This window comes from Xiphophorus maculatus, chromosome 16, assembly GCF_002775205.1.
Source record: "Xiphophorus maculatus strain JP 163 A chromosome 16, X_maculatus-5.0-male, whole genome shotgun sequence".
Lineage (NCBI taxonomy): Eukaryota > Metazoa > Chordata > Actinopteri > Cyprinodontiformes > Poeciliidae > Xiphophorus > Xiphophorus maculatus.
In genome coordinates this window covers 15,798,072-15,819,180 of record NC_036458.1, presented here as the reverse complement: position 1 = coordinate 15,819,180, position 21,109 = coordinate 15,798,072, and the positions used below count along the sequence as shown (strand labels likewise).

Here is a 21,109-nt window from a genome sequence, read left to right as displayed (position 1 = left end):
AGGTATTGATTGTCAGACTTTGACAGAATCTGAACCAGCAGTAAAAAGACCAGGAGAGTCTCACAAACTGACCTGTACAACATCTGGAATCTCATTCAGCAGCTACTGGATGGCCTGGATCAGACAGGCTCCTGGGAAAGGGCTGGAGTGGATAGCAATTATTGAATATGACAGCGATGGGATATACTACTCACAGTCAGTCCAAGGCCGGTTTACTGTCTCCAGAGACAACAGCAGAGAGCAGCTGTATCTGCAGATGAACAGCCTGAAGGCAGAAGATTCTGCTGTTTATTACTGCGCTCGAAGAGACACAGTGACTGAATTTATTTCAAGATGTGTACAAAAACCACAGCTCTTTTCATCTATCTAACTTTCTCAGCACAGATATAAGTTACACAGTATTGTATCTGACTATGTTTTTGTCAGTCTTATTTTGTCAGTCTTATTTTGTCAGTCCCAAGAATCAGCCAGACTTGTACAGATCCACAGTTCTCTTCCTAATGACTTGGCTGATTTCATTTGACTTTTCCATGTGAAACAAGAAAGCTATGTAATCAAAGTGCAACCTTAACACACATCCACAGGTGTGCCTCCAATTAACTTTGCTGTCAGTAAACCTATCAGAACTTTTTAATGTCATGACATCACATGGGGTTTCCACATGTTTTAAAAATATAGTAGTAATTATGAAGACATTAATGAATAAATCTCTGACATATTCTTTCTATCAACTGTGTAATTTATCAAAGAGTAAAAATGTTGCTTATTCTTACTGACCTAAAATGAGACTTAAACTTAATATTTGGACAAAGATTGCATTGTCTTAGAATGTGAGTGCCATACTTGTTCTGCAGCTAATACTTTGCTTTTTGGTGAAAATCTGGATCTTTGGAGACAGGAATATTTGACATCTTGTGGTGAATCTCAAAAGCAAAACCTTCACCTTAAAAAATTTGTCACTCTGAGGATACCGTCTCACTCATTTTTTTCATATATTTTATCATCATTTGGTACATTGTTCACACACATACATACTTCTTAATATATAATGAATTGTTCACAAAATATGCTCCCCGATTTAAGAAAAATTAACAGCACAATATAAAATACATCTTTATCATATCATTAGATTTTTTTACTCATTTTAATATTGATTGATTTCAAAGTTGGAGTTATTAGTAACTGATTAAAGCAATATTGTACATTTTATTGTGGATTTTTATTATTATTTGAGGAGGAGTCTATGCAAAACTCCGACTCCTGCCACCACTATTTATCTGACTGCACTGAGATCTTGTGATAATTATTGTGAAACCATGGATTGCAGGATCAGAATCTTTTAGCCATCTGTTTGACAGGTGAAGGTTTTCTCCTATTTTCATTTCTCACTCATCTTATTTTCAGAACAAAATTTATCTGGTGTTTTTATATCTCTCTTTAGGTGCTGATAGTCAAACTTTGACACAATCTGACCCAGTCATCAAAAATCCTGGTGCTTCTCACAGGCTGACCTGCACAACGTCTGGGTTCACGTTTGAAAGCTACAGGATGGTCTAGGTCAGACAGGCTCTTGGGAAAGGACTAGAGTGGATGGCATATACAACCCCTGGCAAAAAGTATGGAATCACCAGTCTTGGATGAGCACTCATTCAGACATTTCATGCTGTAAAACAAACTCAGATCGAAAACGTGATACAATATTAAGGTCGTTCCAAAGTGCAACTTGTTGGCTTTCAGGAACACTCAAAGAAATGAAGAGAAACTATTGTGGGAGTCAGTGAATGATACTTTTATTGACCAAGCACAGGGAAATAAATATGGAATCACTCAATTCTGAGGAAAAAAGTGTGGAATCACTCAAATTGGAGGTAGAAAAAAAAGGACACACCCAGTCTATTTCCTTTCCCTAAATGGACACCTGCCCCAGATTAGATGTGCCCGTTAGTGTGCAGTTCAAAACACCTGCAGTCATGACACCTTGGAGGGCTGCTGGACGAAGTGGAGTGGTGAGAACCATGGCTCCAACAAGAGAAATGTCCCTTGAAACAAAAGAGAGGATTGTGAAACTTCTTGAGGAAGGTAACCCTTCACGCATGGTTGCTAAAGATGTGGGCTGTTCACAGTCAGCTGTATCCAAGATATGGACCAAATACAAACAGCATGGAATGGTTGTTAAAGCCAAGCGTACTGGTAGACCAAGAAAGACATCAAAGCGTCAAGACAAACAACTTAAGGCCATTTGTCTTGAAAACCGAAAAAGTACAACTAAACAGATGAAGCATAAATGGGAGGAAGTTGGAGTCAATGTATGTGACCGAACCGTAAGAAATCGCCTAAAGGAGATGGGATTTCAATACAGGAAAGCTAAACGAAAACCAGCATTGACACCTAAACATAAAAGAACGAGACTCCAATGGGCTAAGGAGAGGCAATCATGGACTGTGGATGACTGGATGAAAGTTGTCTTCAGTGATGAGTCAAGAATCTGCATTGGACAAGGTGATGATGCTGGAACTTTTGTTTGGTGCCGTTCCAGTGAGATTTATGAAGAGGCCTGCCTGAAGAAAACAACCAAATTTCCACAGTCCTTGATGATATGGGGCTGCATGTCAGGCAAAGGCACTGGGGAGATGACTGTGGTTAATTCTTCTATCAATGCACAAGTTTACATTGACATTTTGGACAGTTTTCTCATCCCTTCAATTGAACAGATGTTTGGTGATGATGAAATAATTTTCCAAGATGACAATGCATCGTGCCATCGGGCAAAAACAGTGAAGGCATTCCTTGAAGAAAGACACATTCAGTCGATGTCATGGCCTGCAAATAGTCCAGATCTCAACCCAATTGAAAACCTGTGGTGGAGATTGAAAAAAATGGTCCACAAGAAGGGTCCAACCAGCAAAGCTGATCTGGCAACTGCTATCAAAGAGAGTTGGCACCAAATTGATGCAGAATACTGTTTGTCACTCATCAAGTCCATGCCTCACAGACTGAAAGCTGTTATAAAAGCCAAAGGTGGTGCAACTAAATACTAGTGATGTATTTTGAATGGTCTTTTGTTTATGCGTTTTTCATGATTCCATACTTTTTTCCTCAGAATTTAGTGATTCCATATTTATTTCCCTGTGTTTGGTCAATTAAAGTATCATTCACTGACTTCCACAATGTTTTCTCTTCATTTCTTTGAGTGTTCCTGAAAGCCAACAAGTTGCACTTTGGAACGACCTTAATATTGTATCATGTTTTTGATCTGAGTTTGTTTTACAGCATGAAATGTCTGAATGAGTGCTCATCCAAGACTGGTGATTCCATACTTTTTGCCAGGGGTTGTATAAGCACATCTAGTACACCTATCTATTACGCCTCGTCTGTCCAGGGTAGATTCACCATTTCAAGAGATGATTCCAGAAGTCAACTCTTTCTACAAATGAACAGCTTGAAGACTGAAGATACAGCAGTGTATTACTGTGCCAGGTGTCTCACAGTGACAAAATCTAAAGGGAAATCAATTCAAAAACTGCTACCCTTCTTGATGCTGTAACCACCCACCTGCCACACTTCTAGTTCACATTAGAATTTCTTAATTTTCTTGTCATTTTAATTCATTTAATGTGCTTGCATAAATCCTGATGAGTGCGATTAAAACTTAAAATGTTAAAGTGTTAAACAACAATGTCAGAAACAACAACTTTGTTGGTTAAAATTATTTCTGAAACAGATGTATGTTGTGTACTGAATAAATGCAATACTTTTAATAATTAAAAAATATTAATTTTTAAATGATTCCGTAAAGAAAAACTGAGACACACCACTATAAACACAGGAAGTGTCCAGCAACATCAACTGTCAGTCACAAGCAGAACAAGCATAAACAAAGGCCTTTAAACAATTTCATCTCACTGTAAACGTGTTTGATGTGAGTCTAATAGGATTTACATTGAGATAATCAGTTTTGGATACGCATGACACAAGAGGTTAAACTACAATAATTAATATTAGGGAAATCTATGACCTAAGACCCAGAATAATTAAATAAATTGTAAATAAATTGTATATATAAAATCTACATAGATGTCATGAGTTGTAAACCAATGGAGTATGTATGTTTGCATCGACACATATGTCCTTGGTATTTTTGTGGAGCAACTTGGGATATTTTACATTTATCTGAATATTCATAGGTATGCAAACAAGCTGGATTTATAAGCAAATGAAGTGTTTGTTTCAAATCTGAGTTCCCAGTGCTTCTACCAGCTCAACTTTGACTCCAACCATGGACTCTGTAGCGTTGATACTGCTGCTGACAGCTGCATCTGGTGAGGAACTTCCCATAAAAATTGCTTTAGGAACACTGGTGTTTATCTGAAAGATGGCATTAATGTTTATATGTCCCTACAGGTGTGTTTTGTATTGATCTCCTCCAGCCAGACTCAAAGATCGTTCAGCCTGGACAGTCTTTGACAATCACCTGTCGGGTCTCTGGTTATTTGTTGACCGATGGCAGCTATGCAACAGGTTGGATCAGACAGCGTGAAGGAAAAACATTGGACTGGATTTTAACCATGTGGAGTGATGGGAGCGTAGCTCCAAATAATGCTCTGAAGAACAAGTTCAGCAGCAACAGAGACACTTCTGCAGGAACAATAACGATAACAGGGCAGACTCTCCAGCCTGAGGACACAGCTGTATATTACTGTGTCAGAATCAGCACAGTGCGACAAAATACCAAGATGCCCACACAAATACTATATATGACCTGTTTAATCCTAAAAAACGTATCATGTGCAAGCACTAAAGCTTTGGCACTTGAGAATTTACTACAGTAAATCAACCACTGTGTTGATAGAAATTGCCTTGCATTGCTTGTTCTGCACAAACGTTTTTGAAATAGACATCATTCATAGAACAAGCAGAATAAATTAATGTCATTTCTGAGATCAGTGGCTAGTGCTTTTACCTGACTCCAGAAAGTTTCTTGATTTCCTTTGCAACCCTAGATGGACCAACCATGAATGTAGAGTGAATTAATGAATAAGGTCAGATTCATAATATTATGGTCTATCGTGTGAGTGTCAGTTAATATTAGTAATAAATCATTTGCTCAAAATTGTCTTTTACTCTGAGTCAAGTTGTATTTCCAATTCATTATTGAGTTAACACTATTGTACATGTTCCTCCATCTTTTCCCCAGTGTTAGTATTTATTTAAACTCTTTCACAAAATATATTTAGAATTTTTCACACAATATATTTATAATTTCACTTTCTTGTGGTGGTTACTGCATTAGGGTGTTTACTATTATGGGTGCACAGATTTAGTAAACGCCTTATGTTTATTTGACTATTTATTTAACTATTTTGTTTTGCTGAGTTTGAAGGACTGGCTGGGGGAAAGGACTGGTTGAAAGACAAACCAGGAAGTGGAATAAACCATCAGGCTGCTGGAAGCAGGGGTCTTGATGTTGAAGAAACTGCCTCTCTACTAATAGCATAATTGTTAAAACATGTTTGGTGTTAGGTTGTTTTGTTTTTTACAGTTGTGTTGTAGTCAAAATGTTTTGGTTTGAATTAGGAATTTGTGTTTATGCATTGTTTGTCTTTGTCTCATCTCCCACCCCTCCTCATTTGTATAGGCTAGCCTTTGTGTATAAATTCCCTTGTGTGTTCATTGTGGGAGGTCAGTTTTGGTTTTTTATCCTGAGTTAGGTATGCCTTAGTTGATGATTTCTTTTGGTCCCATTTTGTTATATTTTTTTGAGATTTGTTGTTGAAAGCCTTTTGTTAAGATTTTTTTGAAAAATAAATAGAAAATATTTTTTTTATATTTGCCTTTGTCCTTTACTGGGTAGACTGTAACAACTATTATAAATTAATTACCCTTCTGCTCTCTCAGTTCCAGGCTTCTCTCTAAGATTCTCATTGCATTGTGTTTATTTTTCAAATACTTAATCTGAACCTGGAATTTGCCACCATTTTGATACTTTTCCCACATATTGTGATGTGAACAGTCCCTTTAGTTAAACCTCCTGCAACTCACTGACAAATGTTTCATGTAAAGCTTGGAGCAAAAGACAAACTGAAATACATAATTTTCTTATAATACAAATTCTAGCAGAAATCTATTACATTAAAGTCTATTCACAGATGAAGAGTGTTGAGTTTAAAAAACTCTGCATGTTTGCATTGTCATGGTTTTAATAATGGTTGAACCCAAAATGTCAGAGAAGTATATTATTACAGTAAAAAAAAAGACTTTCAGTCAGTTGCATTAATTTATGGGTGGAGTCAATGCAAAACATGGATCTTTGCTGCCTTTTCATATCTGACCATGAAGATAATGCAGAAATCAGTTTGCTGTCATCTTAACATGATGGACTGGAGGAGAGGACTGTTACTCATTTTTATTTTCTGTGAAGGTGCAGAGTTTCACTGATATTCAGTTTTCTTATCTTCTTTTTTGTTAACTTAAATAATTTATCTTCCTTTTTACAGGTGTTGTTGGTCAGACTCTGACACAGTCCGAGTCAGTGGTTAAAAGACCTGGAGAATCACATAAACTGACCTGTACGGCCTCTGGATTCTCACTCACCGGCTACTGGATGCACTGGATCAGACAGGCTCCTGGGAAAGGACTGGAGTATATCGCTACAGACGCTGGTGGCAACAACTTTTACTCTGAGCCAGTCAGAGGCCGGTTTACTGCCTCCAGAGACTACGACAAACAGCAGCTGTATCTGTAGATGAACAGTCTGAAAACTGAAGATACTGCTGTTTATTTCTGCGCTCGAAACACACAATGGCTGATATTGGTTAAGAACCTGCACAGAATCCTCCACACCCTTCAGGCTTCAGGTGTAAAACATTTAAGCTTCAATAAAGTAAAGGAAGGTCAAAAGTTTAAATATGTCATCACATATTAACTTAGATATCATCCAAATAAATACAAGAACATTTAATCAAATCTTTCAAATCCAATTATTCATCAAGACTGCATACACAATAAAACATGCAGCTGATTTCTTCACATTTAAAAGTATGTGAAGATATGGAAATAAAGTTTAGTGAACAGTTTTTGAAATGTCTTTGGTCCAAAGAGTGGAAAGAAGAGCTCCAATATCAAGTAACATATTTAAGAACATAGTTTTCATAGAACTGAAAAAAAGTTAATGTTTGAACAAAAAGAAAACAATCAATAAGCAGGTTTGCCCTATTTATTCTAAGTTTCTGCATGTTAGGAGTAAATCCCTCTCTGGTTATTATGTACCAGTACATTCTCACAGATGAGACACAAACTTAGAGATTAGAGACAAAAGCAGAACTAAAAAAATCATCTTAAAATATAACAACATAATCATAAAAACAAAACAGAATCATGCTGGTGAGAAGAAACTACACATTCTTTTAGATCCAGCAGTAGGATTTCATTATTACTAGAACTTGACCTCAGCTACTTAAAACTCCCCACCATCAACTTATTTATTTGTTTAAGAAAGCAAAACTAAAATCGGAGCTTTAGAGAAATGTTTAGTACACACCTTCATGTAATCCCTTTGAACTGCTTTATGCTATACAAATAAACATGACTTTACTTAACACCATACACTGTGATTAAGTATTCATTTTTTTGTCAGTCATGAAATTATGTTTCAAGTCAGGTCACGTTCAATAGAGTGTTTAAGTTTACTGTTCCGAATAAATTTACTTTACTACACTAAAAGGAAATTTCACACAATTGCATCTTTTTACTCTGAAACCACAGGCATCAGTAACACGAATGAAACTTATGTAACTGTGGACACAGTCAAATGCATCGACAGAACAGCTGCTGTTTTGGTTTGTGAGTTCCTGCAGCTGACATTTTCTTAAAAAAATACCCCAAAACTCAGTAGCAGTTCATTTTATTTTAAAGTTTCACTTGTTACAGAGGCAGTTTTAAACATTTTTGTAGCACAGTTGACTGACACAAATTGTCCGATGGGGACTTGGGGGAGTGTTATCTTTGATGACCTCTGGAAACATTTATTAAATTTTTAAAATAATACCGGTACAAACAAACATTTCTGCTGCACAAACAAGTGCAAACCAATTTTGTTTATTTTGAATTCTGGCCTATGTTGGCCTCCTATCTGGGTGAGGAGGCCAACTTCACCCAGATATCAAAAATATTGAGATAAAATAATTTGTCATAGGAGAGTCAAGACAAATAAATCTGAGAGAAAATATCTTGGTTTGATTTTTATATAATTAAATTTTTCTTTTATTTTAATAATTTTGACTGTAGAAAAAATAATGTATTGTCAGAAAAAGCTTCAATATTTTTAACTTTTTAACTTTATGATTTTTTTTTTATATGAAGATCAAAATGGTTGAATTTTGTTGGATTACAGCTGTTTATTATTAGGCTCATTTCTTGAATAACTATTTCCTATATGCAAGATTATAAAAGACAATTTCATGCCTGAATAGATTTTCCTATTACATTTCACTGAAACATACGATGAAGGAGGAGGAGGAGCTTCTGTTAACAAATTCCCTGAGAGTTGAAATCCTATTTAAGACAAACTGGTAGTTTTTAAAACTTACGAAGAACACTTTCAACATGGCTCTCAGAGATGTAACCTTGTTAGTGGCTACTTTGTTTATTTTGAGCGGTGCTGAAGGTCAAACCATTAGAGAGTCTGAACCAGCTGTTAAAAACCCCGGAGAGTCTCACAGACTCACATGCACAACATCTGGTTTTAGATTCAGTGGATCAGTGTGGGTCTGGATCAGATAGCCGCCTGGCAAAGGACTGGAGTGGATTGCTTTGGTGCACACATCTAGTAGACCCATTTATTATTCAGACTCAGTTCAGGGTCGATTCAGCATTTCCAGAGATGACTCCAGCAGTAAAGTCTATCTCCAGATGAACAGTCTGAAGACGGAGGACTCAGCGGTGTATTACTGCGCTCGAATAGACACAGTGAGGCAAAGTATCACAATTTGTCAGACAAAAACTACTTCCTCTGTTTACACCAGCCACACAAAGCATTTGATTTTCTCCTTATAGCAGTCTGTTTGATCTTTCTTTACAATATTAGATTTTGGTGAATAAGTCACATAGTAAATTTACACAATAATTTACAATGCTGACCCCATTAGGGACAATGGTGTTAGAAAATGGATGGATGGATGGATGGATGGATGGATGGATGGATAGCAAAATGAGTGATTAATTGTTCAGTGATAAATAGCTTTAAAATAATTATAAGAGCAAAAATAAACGTTACTACCCACAATTTTGTTTAATTGATTTTTATTTTTTATGTTATCATGAAATACATAAGCACAGTAATTTCGATTGTTGAAAAATTAGTTTTAAGTGCAGTAGTGGAGGTTTTTAAATGGCAAATGTAATTAGTTTATTTTTGTTTTGTTTTGTTTGTAAAATTATGATACCAATTTCATTAAATATGCAACACATGGGACCAAGTTCCTCAGATCAAAACTCAAGTGACATACATTAATCTGAACAACTCTCTAATCTAAGTTATGGTAAATATAAATATTTCAAAAACTGTCCAAAAATCTTCTTTTGTCTGTTGGGAAAAAAAAAGATTATTGCATATCTCAGTTATAGTAATGTATTCACACTGAACACAAGTTAAAGTTACATTTTTACTAAATAAACCATAAAAGCAGCTGCGGCTTTGAATTTGAGGAGACAGTAAAGTTCAGCATCAGGCTTTCTGACATTTATGACTATAGAGACATTCACTTCTCACCCATTTCTGATGATCAGCTTTGAATTCAGTAAAAAGTATTCAAAATGTTGCTCATCTGAATTTAGTGACATTCATCAATCAAACTCATCAAACTTAAGCTTTTGCTTATGCATATCGAGAGGCATAACTTGTGCTAAAACATTGCTCAAACTTTAAAACATATATTTCTCTATTATTTACCACTGTATTAGTGATGTTCTGCATTTCTTCTTTCTGAAAATTTTATTTTATCCTCTCATATAGGTTTTTATAAGCTATGTACTCATAGAAAGATATGTAAATCCAAAGTCTCCACCCATTTCTGCTTGTCCTATATATTTTCACCAGAACAGCTTTCGCATTTGAAATCTAAACTGTAACCATGATAGTCACAGGAAGTATTTTCCTCTTGGCTGTTATTTCAGGTGAGTTAACTCTACCCAGCTGAGAAAAAAGAAAAAGCTTCAGGATGTCTGCATTTGTCAAAACTCTGTGTTTGTTTCGGCTGCTCGGGGTCAGTCCCTCACCTCCTCTGAGCCAGTGGTCCAGAGACCAGGACCCTCAGTCATTCTGTCCTGTGAAGTACAGGGATTGCCTCTGGCTTGGCTCCACTGGATTCGTCAGAAACCAGGAAAAGGACTAGAATGGATTGGACGCATTGACAGCGGCACTGGCACTATATTTGCCCAGAGTTTCCAAGGCCAATTTTCAATCACCAAAGACACTTCGCAAAACACAGTTTCTCTGACAGTGAAGAGTCTGAAACCAGAAGACGCTGCAGTTTATTACTGTGCAAGAGAGACACAGTGACACAAAACTCTACAAAGCTGTACAAAAACTGACAAACAATAATATCTATGAGAGGCAATGAAGCGTGTGATGCTTTGAAAACACGTTTTCTATTGGCTTAAAAGAATGCACTGTGTGGAAAGCCTATGTTTCTGCAGAAATAAAATAAAGTCTATTAAGGAATTAACAAAAAAAAACCTCCCTTTTCTTTCAGTCACCATGATTCCCTGTCTTAAGTTTTTACAGAAATTTTGAGAAACATAAAACAGATGGGTATATGCACGGATAAAAGTGTAAATGGAAAGAAAGATTTGGAATACCTACAGTTTAAGTCTGCATTGAAAGATCCTGTGGACACAGGAAAAATGTAAAAATTTCTTATAATATGCAACCCATTCTCACTCCCTACTCGTCATATATTGACGCAGGGGAAGGTCTGTCGGTGTCACATGTTGACGCGTGGGGTACCCTTCGCGTCAATATGTGACGCATGGTCAGAAATCGTCCCAACTCGTCAATATATGATGAGTCGGGAGTGAGAATGTGTTGTATTATTTTGTATTTTAATACATAAAAAACAATACATTTTTTGGGTATGAAACACGATGGCACTTTCAAACTGGGGCAAGAAAAAAAAGATACATTGTTTTAGACAATGCCTGAAGGTTTTTCTGTTCTGGCTTGAAGATCAATTATTGTTGTTTTCATTATTGTTATATTTGTGTTTTGGTTTGTTGAAAACTTGTAATTACACTTTTTATGCACATTGTGTCTGAAAACTGAACCGTAGTGCAGTTTTTCCAGAGTTTGTTTCATTTAAATGATAAAAAGGAGATCTTAGATGATTATATTTAGAGAGCAAACTAAAATATAACACAAACACACAAACTATAAGTTGTGGTATGACCATATGCTTTGCAGTTTCGCATGTTTGAACACTAGAGGGCAGTCTATGCAATAAAATACAGTGCTGCTGTTTATGCTTGAGTTATATGGCACACACTAATTAGATATTTGTTTTATTTTAGGAGTAAATGAAATATTTTTATTTCCAAAATCATTTAATAAGATGAAAATGTGTCGCAGCAGATATGTTTGATTTTATTTTACTTTTTATTATTTTGCACAAATAAAAAACTACAGGCAAACATCTTCATTAATTCACAAGTCTTATATTTGAAGTCATGTTGTGTGCAAAAGGAATAACATTTTCTTCCAAATATTTACTGTAAAACAGAAAGGAATGTATATGACGGTAACGAGACTAACTAAAACATTTACTTCAAGGAGATTTAGAAAATCTCTTAAAACTTTGACTGCTGTCAAAGTTTTAGTTCCTCACAAAGTCAGCTTTTCTTCACTTAAGAAATGTCCATGATGTATTTTTTTTTACATACTGAAATATCTCACGACTAGTTAATAAGCAAATATTTAACCAGACGATTCCTCAGTTTGATTGATCGATGTTTTGTTCTACTGTTTGAGGAGGAGTCAATGCAAAAATTCAGTCACTTTTAATACTTATATGACTGTAGATGGTGACAGAGAGCAGTGATCAAAGTTCACATGATGGACTGCAAGGAAGGGCTGGTGTTTTTATCCTTCTGCTTGGCTTGTAAATAAATTTTCTTCACTTTCAGAGACTTTTGAGATGTTTTACATTCAAGCCTAATGTTTTGCTAAATTTTTATTTTTAACTTTACAGGTGTTGTTAGTCAGACACTGACTCAATCTGAGTCGGTGATAAAGAGGCCAAGCGAAAACCACAAACTGACCTGTACGGCCTCTGGATACACATTCAGTAGCTACAGCATGGACTGGGTCAGACAGGCTCAAGGAAAAGGACTGGAGTGGGTTGCTTATGTCAGAAGTGATGGCGGTCTAATATACTACTCTCCGTCAGTTCAAGGCCGATTCACCATATCCAGGGACAACAGCAGACAACAGGTGTATCTGCAGATGAACAGCCTGAAAACAGAAGATTCTGCTGTTTATTATTGTGCTAGACACACACAGTGAAAAAAATAGTGTGGAGAGCTGCACAAAATCCTCCATCTGTATCCTAGAAAAAAGAAAAATACAAAATAAATTTACAAAGTCATAGATTCAGTCATTGTAGTAAGTTAATAAAACTTTGAGGCACCATGATAGTTTGAGGTTTAACCTGTCTGGCAGTTTGGTGGTTAATGGTATTTAATCTCTCTCTCTTGTAGTTGTGGAGCACAGAACATTTATATACCCATTGTTAAAAGTTTTTTTTAATTTAATTTTATCTTTTGCTACCATTCACATGGTGTAGGAAAGAGCAATGAGAAAATTTGAACTTGTATGTCTTTATTACTCTTAAGTAGAAACCAAAACAAGCAAACAGATGCCGAGCAAATTTAAAAATGACTTTAAGCATGTTTTACAGCTTGTATTTGTTTCTGGTAAACAACATCCAGGCACTCAATTTAGGATTGTATTTTTTTAATATTTTAAATCTTTGTCACACAATTTTTCTCCCTGGTGTTTTCAGCCACACGCTCTGCACAACACACAAATTTATCCAGTGGTCAGTTATAGCTCATGTCATCACGTAAGACATTGTAAAGGCTTAGGGTTATTTAAAGTTTTTAAGCAACAAGTCTAAGTCACATAAGTGACCCTGAGCCAACACAGTGGATGGATAAATGAATGGATTAATCCTTAAAATGTTTAAACAGTTTTCAACATTATCATGAGACATGTTTTTTTGTTTGTTTTGTTTTTGTTTTTGTTTTCTAGAAGCTTAAACTTCTAAAAATGAGCCATAGTCACACATGTAATTTTTCCCAATTTTTGATGACTTTCAATATTGAAATGAGATTCATCTAAATTACGAATCCCATTGACCCACAGGTGACAGGAAGATGTGGTAAGATAACACAACTTATGTAAACACAAAGACATAAAAACACACCTCAGAAAGAACGGCTGCTGTGGTTTCTGACTTCCTGACATGCAGTGGTTATTAATACGTTAAAATTGCAATAACATTTGATAATTATTTTACTTAGCTTAAAAGTGTACAGTGTGAGTTTATGTGTTTGTGGATGTTTATGCATGTGGCATGTAACAACCCAAAATTACAGCTCACTTTGATTAAACCACTACTGATAGAAACGGCTTGTTTGGTTTTATGCAAACTCACTGAGCCCCTCCTTCCTCTCGGGTATTTATAAATTATATCAGCTGGGAGTGGAGACATTTCCAAATCACAACATGTCTCCTTTAGCTCTTCTGCTGCTGCTGGCAGCTGGATCCTGTGAGTAACTCTGCATTAGTCATAACCAACAGATCTATTTTATCACTGCCACTAAGACATGTTTTTCATCCAACAGGTGTGATTTGTGAACAGCTGACACAGCCGGACTCTGTAAATGTGCATCCAGGTCAGCCTCTCACCATCACCTGTCAGGTATCTTATTCTGTTACGAGCTACTGGACCTGCTGGATCCGACAGGCAGCAGGGAAGGGACTGGAGTGGTTTGGATGCAGAGTTGGCTCATCTACATCCTACAAAGATTCACTGAAAAATAAGTTCAGTATTGACATAGATTCCTCCAGGAACACAGTGACTCTTAAAGGCCAGAACATGCAGTCTGAAGACACTGCTGTGTATTTCTGTGCAAGAGACCGCACCATAACACAAAACATCAGACGACCAAACAAAATCCCCTGAGGTCTCAAAGACACCAGAGGGGGAGCCCTCCCTTCAAATAAACCAACGTATGCCTCAGCTTAGGAAAATTAGAAAAGAAAGTGATAGCACATATGAAAATTGCAAATATTTACAGCCATATAATTTGCTGATAAAAAGAAGCATGCAAATAAGTTATATGTTTCAAACAGTTTGTCTTTTGGTGCAGAATTTGCTTTTAGTTCTCTCTTATTGCAGGGACGATTTACAGCGGGAGTGCTTTAGTGTTAGGCTTGACACAAGCATTTTGCCCCCTTAATTATTTTAAAAGAAAAAGTTATTTACTTATGTAAAGAAAATATTTAACTTGATAAAGATACATAGTCATGTTAAAAAGGTTTTCAAAATTAATGGACCCTTTATGAAGTTTTTGACTTCAGAATCAAAATAACAGTTGAATATGACTTTGACGATGATTTTTTATTGTATGGCTTTAACAAATAATGCTGTCATAATTAAATAATAAATATTTTACAGTATGAATTACATCACAATTTTTTTTCCCAATATGCCCATTTAAATTGTCAGAGTATCAATTCAGTTGCTTTATGTTTGCTGGTTTGAAAAGAGCTGTAAACACATAATAGTGAATGGCATCATTTACAGTATGTCTGCAAAGGTTTTTCCAGGAGCAGAGAGATAATTCAGTGTTTGCTTTGAGCTACAAATGAGAGCTGCTCTGAACAAGGAGTCTACAGAAATGCTTTGAGTGTTTGTATTCAAAAAGTATTCTTTACATGCTGTAATTGATATGTTGCCACAGTACTCCCCGTTGTTTGCTCATCCTACTGTAAATCCAGTCTTTGTTAGATCATTCTGACTGCCTTTTTTAAGTGTTTGGAGGCGTTGAAGTCGTGAGACCCAGGTTGAACACACTCAGGGGAGCATCTAGGATTTCAGCTGAAAACTTTGAATACAAGCAACCTCAGATTGGCATTTAATCACAGTGATTGTAATAATTACTCAAAACTTTGTGTATGTGAATTTATTGTGAAGGCTATTGTTACTGAATGCTTATTGTAGCATGTATGGAATACTGCTTTACTAGAAATTGCCTAAATAAACTGGTACAGAGAAGAGTTTTCTTGATACAAGTTCAGGTGAAAAAGACGCCCAATCTTTAGTTCAAGCACGCAATTTTTTCTGGTATTTCTACAAACAGTCATTGTTAACATGAGCCACACACCTACTAAAAAATAGCATATATATATTTTTATAATCTGTAATTTGTATATTTGGTGTACGACAGTTTCTCATCCTTACATATCTGGGTTTCAACAGTAAAAATGTGGTGAATTTGTGCAGTCTGCATCCTTTTTAAGTAACCATGTAGCATATGCAGAAGTTTAACAATAATACTTTTGCACATATAATATTTCAACATATTCAAACTGATCACAACTTAATCCATGATCTGTTAAAAAAACATATCTTAATAATTAGCAAAAAATGTTTCCTTCTGTGATAGAAACAAACAGTGTCCATAGTTAAACTAGTTTACTAGTTTATAGGTCTTTCCATAAGATCTTGAATGTGAACTTTCTTTAGCAAAAAGTGCACATATTATGGAGCAGAAATTCAAACTATTTATGTTGGTAAATGTACATGTAGTTTGTGAGAGAAGTGTAATATATTTGTTGTGTAAATAGTCTAGTGTCAGATGACAGATGTTTCTTGCATATTCAAAATCAGCTAATAATTGCCAGTAAATGACATTTATGTTTTTAATAATCTATGAAGAAAATTCTTCAACAACATGCTATACAAAAACAGCTTTGCCTGCCAGGCAATTTAATCAAAGGACATGTTGCAGTTTAAATATTATCTGGTAATATTATTCTAATGTCACTGCAAAATGCACTGGCTGGTTAGGTAGCAAAATTCTAATTTATCAAAAACATTCAACACTGTCGTATAAAACATTTTAAAATGTCTTACTAAAAATAAGTAGAAAAACTTAAATTGCTGTTATTCCTTTTTTTTCCACTTACCTCTTTACTGTGGTAGGTCCACCTCCTCTCTAGTGAAAAGAAGAGTGTGTTTTTGTGCTAGAGTGGTGATCTGTGGTGATTACGGCTACGGGGCCACAATAAAACACACCCCTACAAAAACCCTGGGAAAACAATATGATTGAACTTTTCAAATGAAATTACTCCTGAAAATCTGTTCACACAACTCAGAGGTGTTATCATTTCTGACAACACCTTTGAATATCAGAAAACAGATTTTACTCTCCATATAAGCACTTATAAGCATACAAAAAGACAGACTAATTTATGTTTTAGATAGAAGCTATAAATCTCTACAAGTTTTCAGACTGATAAACTATTAAGAAATCTCTTGAAAATGTAGAGCTCTTTAGCTTAATATTATGCTGCTTAGAAAAGCTCATATAGGTACAAATGCTGCAAATTAGCTTAGTTATAAGCACTATGCTACAGGCATGGAACTGCTGCTTTGTACAGTGTGTCTACGTTAATGTCTGTTTTCCCCTATCAAATAAACCTAATAAATAAAAATGCAAAACTAAGAAATATGCAAGAGAGCTAAAAAGAATTTCATTATGTAAAACATTAATACTTCATCAGTAGTGTAATGTTGTAAAAGAATATAGGTAAGAACTGTCTTGTATAATCTGACAAACATTGGTCTTGAGTGATTAGTGTGGGTAATACATGCAGCCCGAAGAATGGGTACTTTTGAACATTTAAATCAAAAAAATGTTTCAGTATTATTATGCTAGCCTGTACAAGTGGAAAAATGGTAGGAAAAAATGGATCAAAAAAGACTAAGTGAACAGATCAGAATAAAGAAAGCAAAAATCTAAATGCTAATGAGACCTATTATCTACATAAAAGTAAGTGAAAGAGACATCCCATTACATTTTAAATATGTAGTTCACAAAGAATTACGAATTCAACAATGGCACTTGATAAAATAGATTTTTTACTGGTTTTCTCAATTATTGACTGTGTGGTGTCTTTTATGAGTTTGTATTTTTTTGGTTTTATGATGTACAGCACTATGAACTGCCTTGTTGCTGAAATGCGCTATAGAAATAAACATGATTAATTGATTGATTAAAGAAATTTCAATCAACACTTCAAAAATCTTTATGAAACATTTAATGCAAAATAAAATCTGTTATAGTTTTTTCAGGTATTTAGTGTCATTTTAAAACTTGTAAAACTAGTCATATAATCATACTGAAGCTGTTCAACTCCATCCTAAAAGATGTAATTATGTATTCCCAACTAACAAAGAACTGTACATCCAAGAAGCCCCGTTTAATGGCTTAGGATATTTACTGTCCAGTTTGTAAAGCAGTTCTTCAATAAATACAGAAAATTAAATGAGACAAGAATCATATTAATGATTTGAATGAAATATGTTTAAATATGCCTAAATGTTTTGAAAATGTAACAAATGTCTTTTTTTATTAGTTGAGTAAGAAATAATGTCTAAATAATGTCTTCAAAATATATTCACTAAAGCTAAAATCAAAGAAAAACCTATTCTTATTGAAATTAAATATTTTTTAGTTTTAATCCTTTGATACCATTTAAATATTCACACCCAGATGCTTGTTACACTTCAGTATCCTGTGATGAAGTTTTTGTTATAGGGTTTGTTGTGGTGTTATGGGCTGGGGAGCACAATGATATACACTCATACAAAAACCTACAGTAAATAAAACCTGTATTTATAATCCATTAACATTTTAAAATCAAATTTCAAAGTGAAATATGAAATAGCTACTTTATGTCTTTCTTAACATAGCACCTCATCATACATTTTATGACGAAATAGGTTTAAGTTTACATATCAGTAATTACATTTAGCTTATCAGTGAAGAGGCAGAACAGATCAGGTGTTTCTATCCTTTCAACATAGCTAAAAATAGCATTTTAAAGTGATATAAATTAGCACAGACGGTTGTTTCATTTAGTTTTACAGTAAGTGGTTGAAGGACTGATCCAACAAATGAGCAAACAATTTATTTTGTTGATGATGATGATGAGGATGATAATGTTCTGTTATCTGATATTAGTTATCACTTATAAATTATTATTCCTGGTAAACATTTTGCAGTTTATCTAAAAACCTGCAAAAAATGTCTGATACTGTGGAATATGTTTCCTTAATATGAAAAGAAAAAAAAAATATTCACGAAATCTAAAATGTTTTTAATATTGTCAAAACATTATTGCTTAGTCATATTTCATTTTGTCTAATGTTTCAGCAATATTGTTGATTAGGTTTACAACAAATACAACAGTATCTGATAATATAAATATTTATCAGAAAACTGTAGCTTAAAAATGCATGTTTTGTGATGGTGTGTCTTTAAAAACTGTTCTTTTTTTTCTGCGTAGACCCCTAATTTGCTCTGAGGAATTATTCATATAGACAGCACTTCTTAGTTGTAAAAAACAATTGAAGAATAGCAAAAAATGAAACAAACTTTAGAGAATGTTATGTATTTGTCTTAGGTTTTAGACTATAGTCAGGGTTGACTGTTACTCAATCCTGAGTAATTGTGTGATTTGAAAAACATTTGGGAATATTTAGCCAATGTTTAATATTTGGCACAATCAGGTGCCTTTTTAAAATTTCGTTTCAGTCTTGCTGGATATTTCAAAGATAAAATGACCAAATAAGTTGTTGAAATAGTAGCTGTGATAGAGTATACAGTTAATCTAAAAGAAACATACATAAGTAACTAAATGATTGTTTGTAGCTTTGTTGCTGACTTTAAAATCGTTTTTTACAATATGCATATTTATTTCTGTGTAAAACCTTTAAACTTCAACCTTTCTGTTTTATAGTGACACCTGTGTCACCACTTCTGCTCTGTCTAACTCTTTGTTTAGATTAGTTTTAGTTTCTCTTATTTATTTTGCAGGAACATTGTGTAAATGCATTATCTTTTACAAAAAGAAGAGGTGCTTTATATCAAATTGCAAATGCACATGTGATTCTAGGAAGTTTGGGCAGCTGGTGATCAAACAACTTTTCTTGATGTTTTACTTTCTTCTTCTACTGCTCTCCAATTTGCATTATTTGCTATTTCAATTGTTAACTTTATGTTTTCTCTCAGTTTTTTTATTTTCTCTCCATAGAAACTACATCTTGTCGAGGGTGTGTTCAGCTGTGATAACCTCCTATAGGAGGTCATCGGCTAAAATAATGTTTCTACAGTTACAAACCCCAAACCATTCTCCCTTTCCTGCTATTAACATTTTACTTTTCATTAGCCTAACAATAATCCTATATCAGTTCTTCTGTTTCTTTTTTGTGTATCTGCTCTGCCTTCTTATATCCCCAGTGAGTCATAGCAGGTGGCCGCATGTATTGAGCCACATTTTGCTGGAAATTGCTGCTACAGAGGAGTTTTTACTCTCCACTGTCGCCACATGCATGCTTAATATTAGAGATTGCTGTAAAGTCAACAACATGATGAGGGTAATTGTCTACTGTCTCTATGTACTCGTCAGGAAGGAATGAATCAAGTAAAAGACTTGGTGCAATCTGCTCATAAAACTTTTAAAACTAATTTGAATTATTAATTAACTTAACATGATGTACTGTTTGATAACTAGCATCAATTGCTGTATGTGTGATTGAACTGAACTGCCTTCAGAAAGAATTTGTTGTGAATTGGCACATAATAATAATAGTTATAATAATAGTAATATTTTTTAGATGTTTCTTGCCTTTTTTGTACTTTTATGATCATTAATATATTTGATTATTATGTAATGTTCTTAATATTACATAATACACTGGACAATATTTCAGACTTTTTTGTCAGAAGTATTAAGACAATTATGAGGAATATTGCATGTATATTTTACCTTTATTGCTAAGTATCTTTTGACTGTTTTCAATATAAACTTTTATAAAACTTGAACACAACTTCAATGTATTATTAGATTGTCATTTCCTTCAGAAAGTATAGTTGAATATGTTGCTTTGTCATAAAAGCAGCTTTGTATTACTTATGCTAGTGCATCTCTGCTTCTGTTATCGTTTAGCTCCAGGAGTTTCTACAGTTTTCTAAGCATCTTTTGTTGACGTGTGTCTGTACCTCTGGGACCTCAGCTGAAACTGTCAAACCAAAACTTCCTCGAAAGAACATCTGTCATCTTTGATATACACTGCCTGGCCAGAAAAAAATTTTCTGCTTCTGCAGTGTAGCAACATTTATTTTCTTCCAGTGTTGCTTTAATTTTTCACCTTATATTGGTGATGAGAGACTGACCACTGCACAAAGCCTTATCTAGAACATCATAAAGATTCTCACTGATGTTAAGGCCTTTCACCCAATTCATGGGTGAAAATGGATTGGCCAAACTTCAGCCCATGAAGTTTGGCATTATCATCTGTGTCATTATTTAATAAACAGTCCATTGATAGACATCAATGTTGCTGCATCTGGACCTGACCAAGTGCAGCAACCGCAAATCATAATGCTGCCCACACAGGCTGCTACAGTAGACACTAGGCATGATGGGTGCATCACTTCATCTGCCTCTCTTCTCACCCTGATGCGCCCATCAGTGATGGGCCATCAATCTGGGAGAATGTAAATATGGACTCATCAGATCACTCTTTCAAATTGCAATATTTTTTCTCTCCTTAAATGTGATCTCTGTTCAATGCTAAGGTTCTGACCTTTCTTAAACAAACTGACACCTTTTTCACAATCACAGGATGCGTCTTTTCACATGGTTGTTTAATAAACGTGAAGCTGGGATTAAATAACTTGTTGCCAGCTAGTAGACAGTCATCCACACAGTATCCATCTAATAAGAATCTTGTACCTACTAATTTTTCCCAGCCAGTGTATT

At 34.8% G+C, this 21,109-nt stretch overlaps 1 protein-coding gene and 2 gene segments (V, D, J or C); all 3 read left to right on the top strand.

Moving 5' to 3' along the window:
* The window catches only part of LOC106700343, a 245,212-nt gene that overhangs the window by 185,034 nt on the left and 39,069 nt on the right, over positions 1-21,109 (top strand). The window contains exon 2 of one of the 3 annotated variants that reach the window (XM_023348733.1): positions 3-307. The exons of the other annotated variants lie outside the window; for them this stretch is intronic. Within the exon in view, the coding sequence (XP_023204501.1) occupies positions 3-307 (305 nt within the window). The remainder of the gene's footprint in view (positions 1-2; positions 308-21,109) is intronic. 3 annotated transcript variants of the gene reach the window in all.
* Positions 6,370-6,742, top strand: LOC111611619. The segment is given in 2 exon segments: positions 6,370-6,418; positions 6,495-6,742. Coding segments are annotated over 2 exon segments (297 nt in total).
* Positions 13,753-14,597, top strand: LOC111611616. The segment is given in 2 exon segments: positions 13,753-13,820; positions 13,897-14,597. Coding segments are annotated over 2 exon segments (384 nt in total).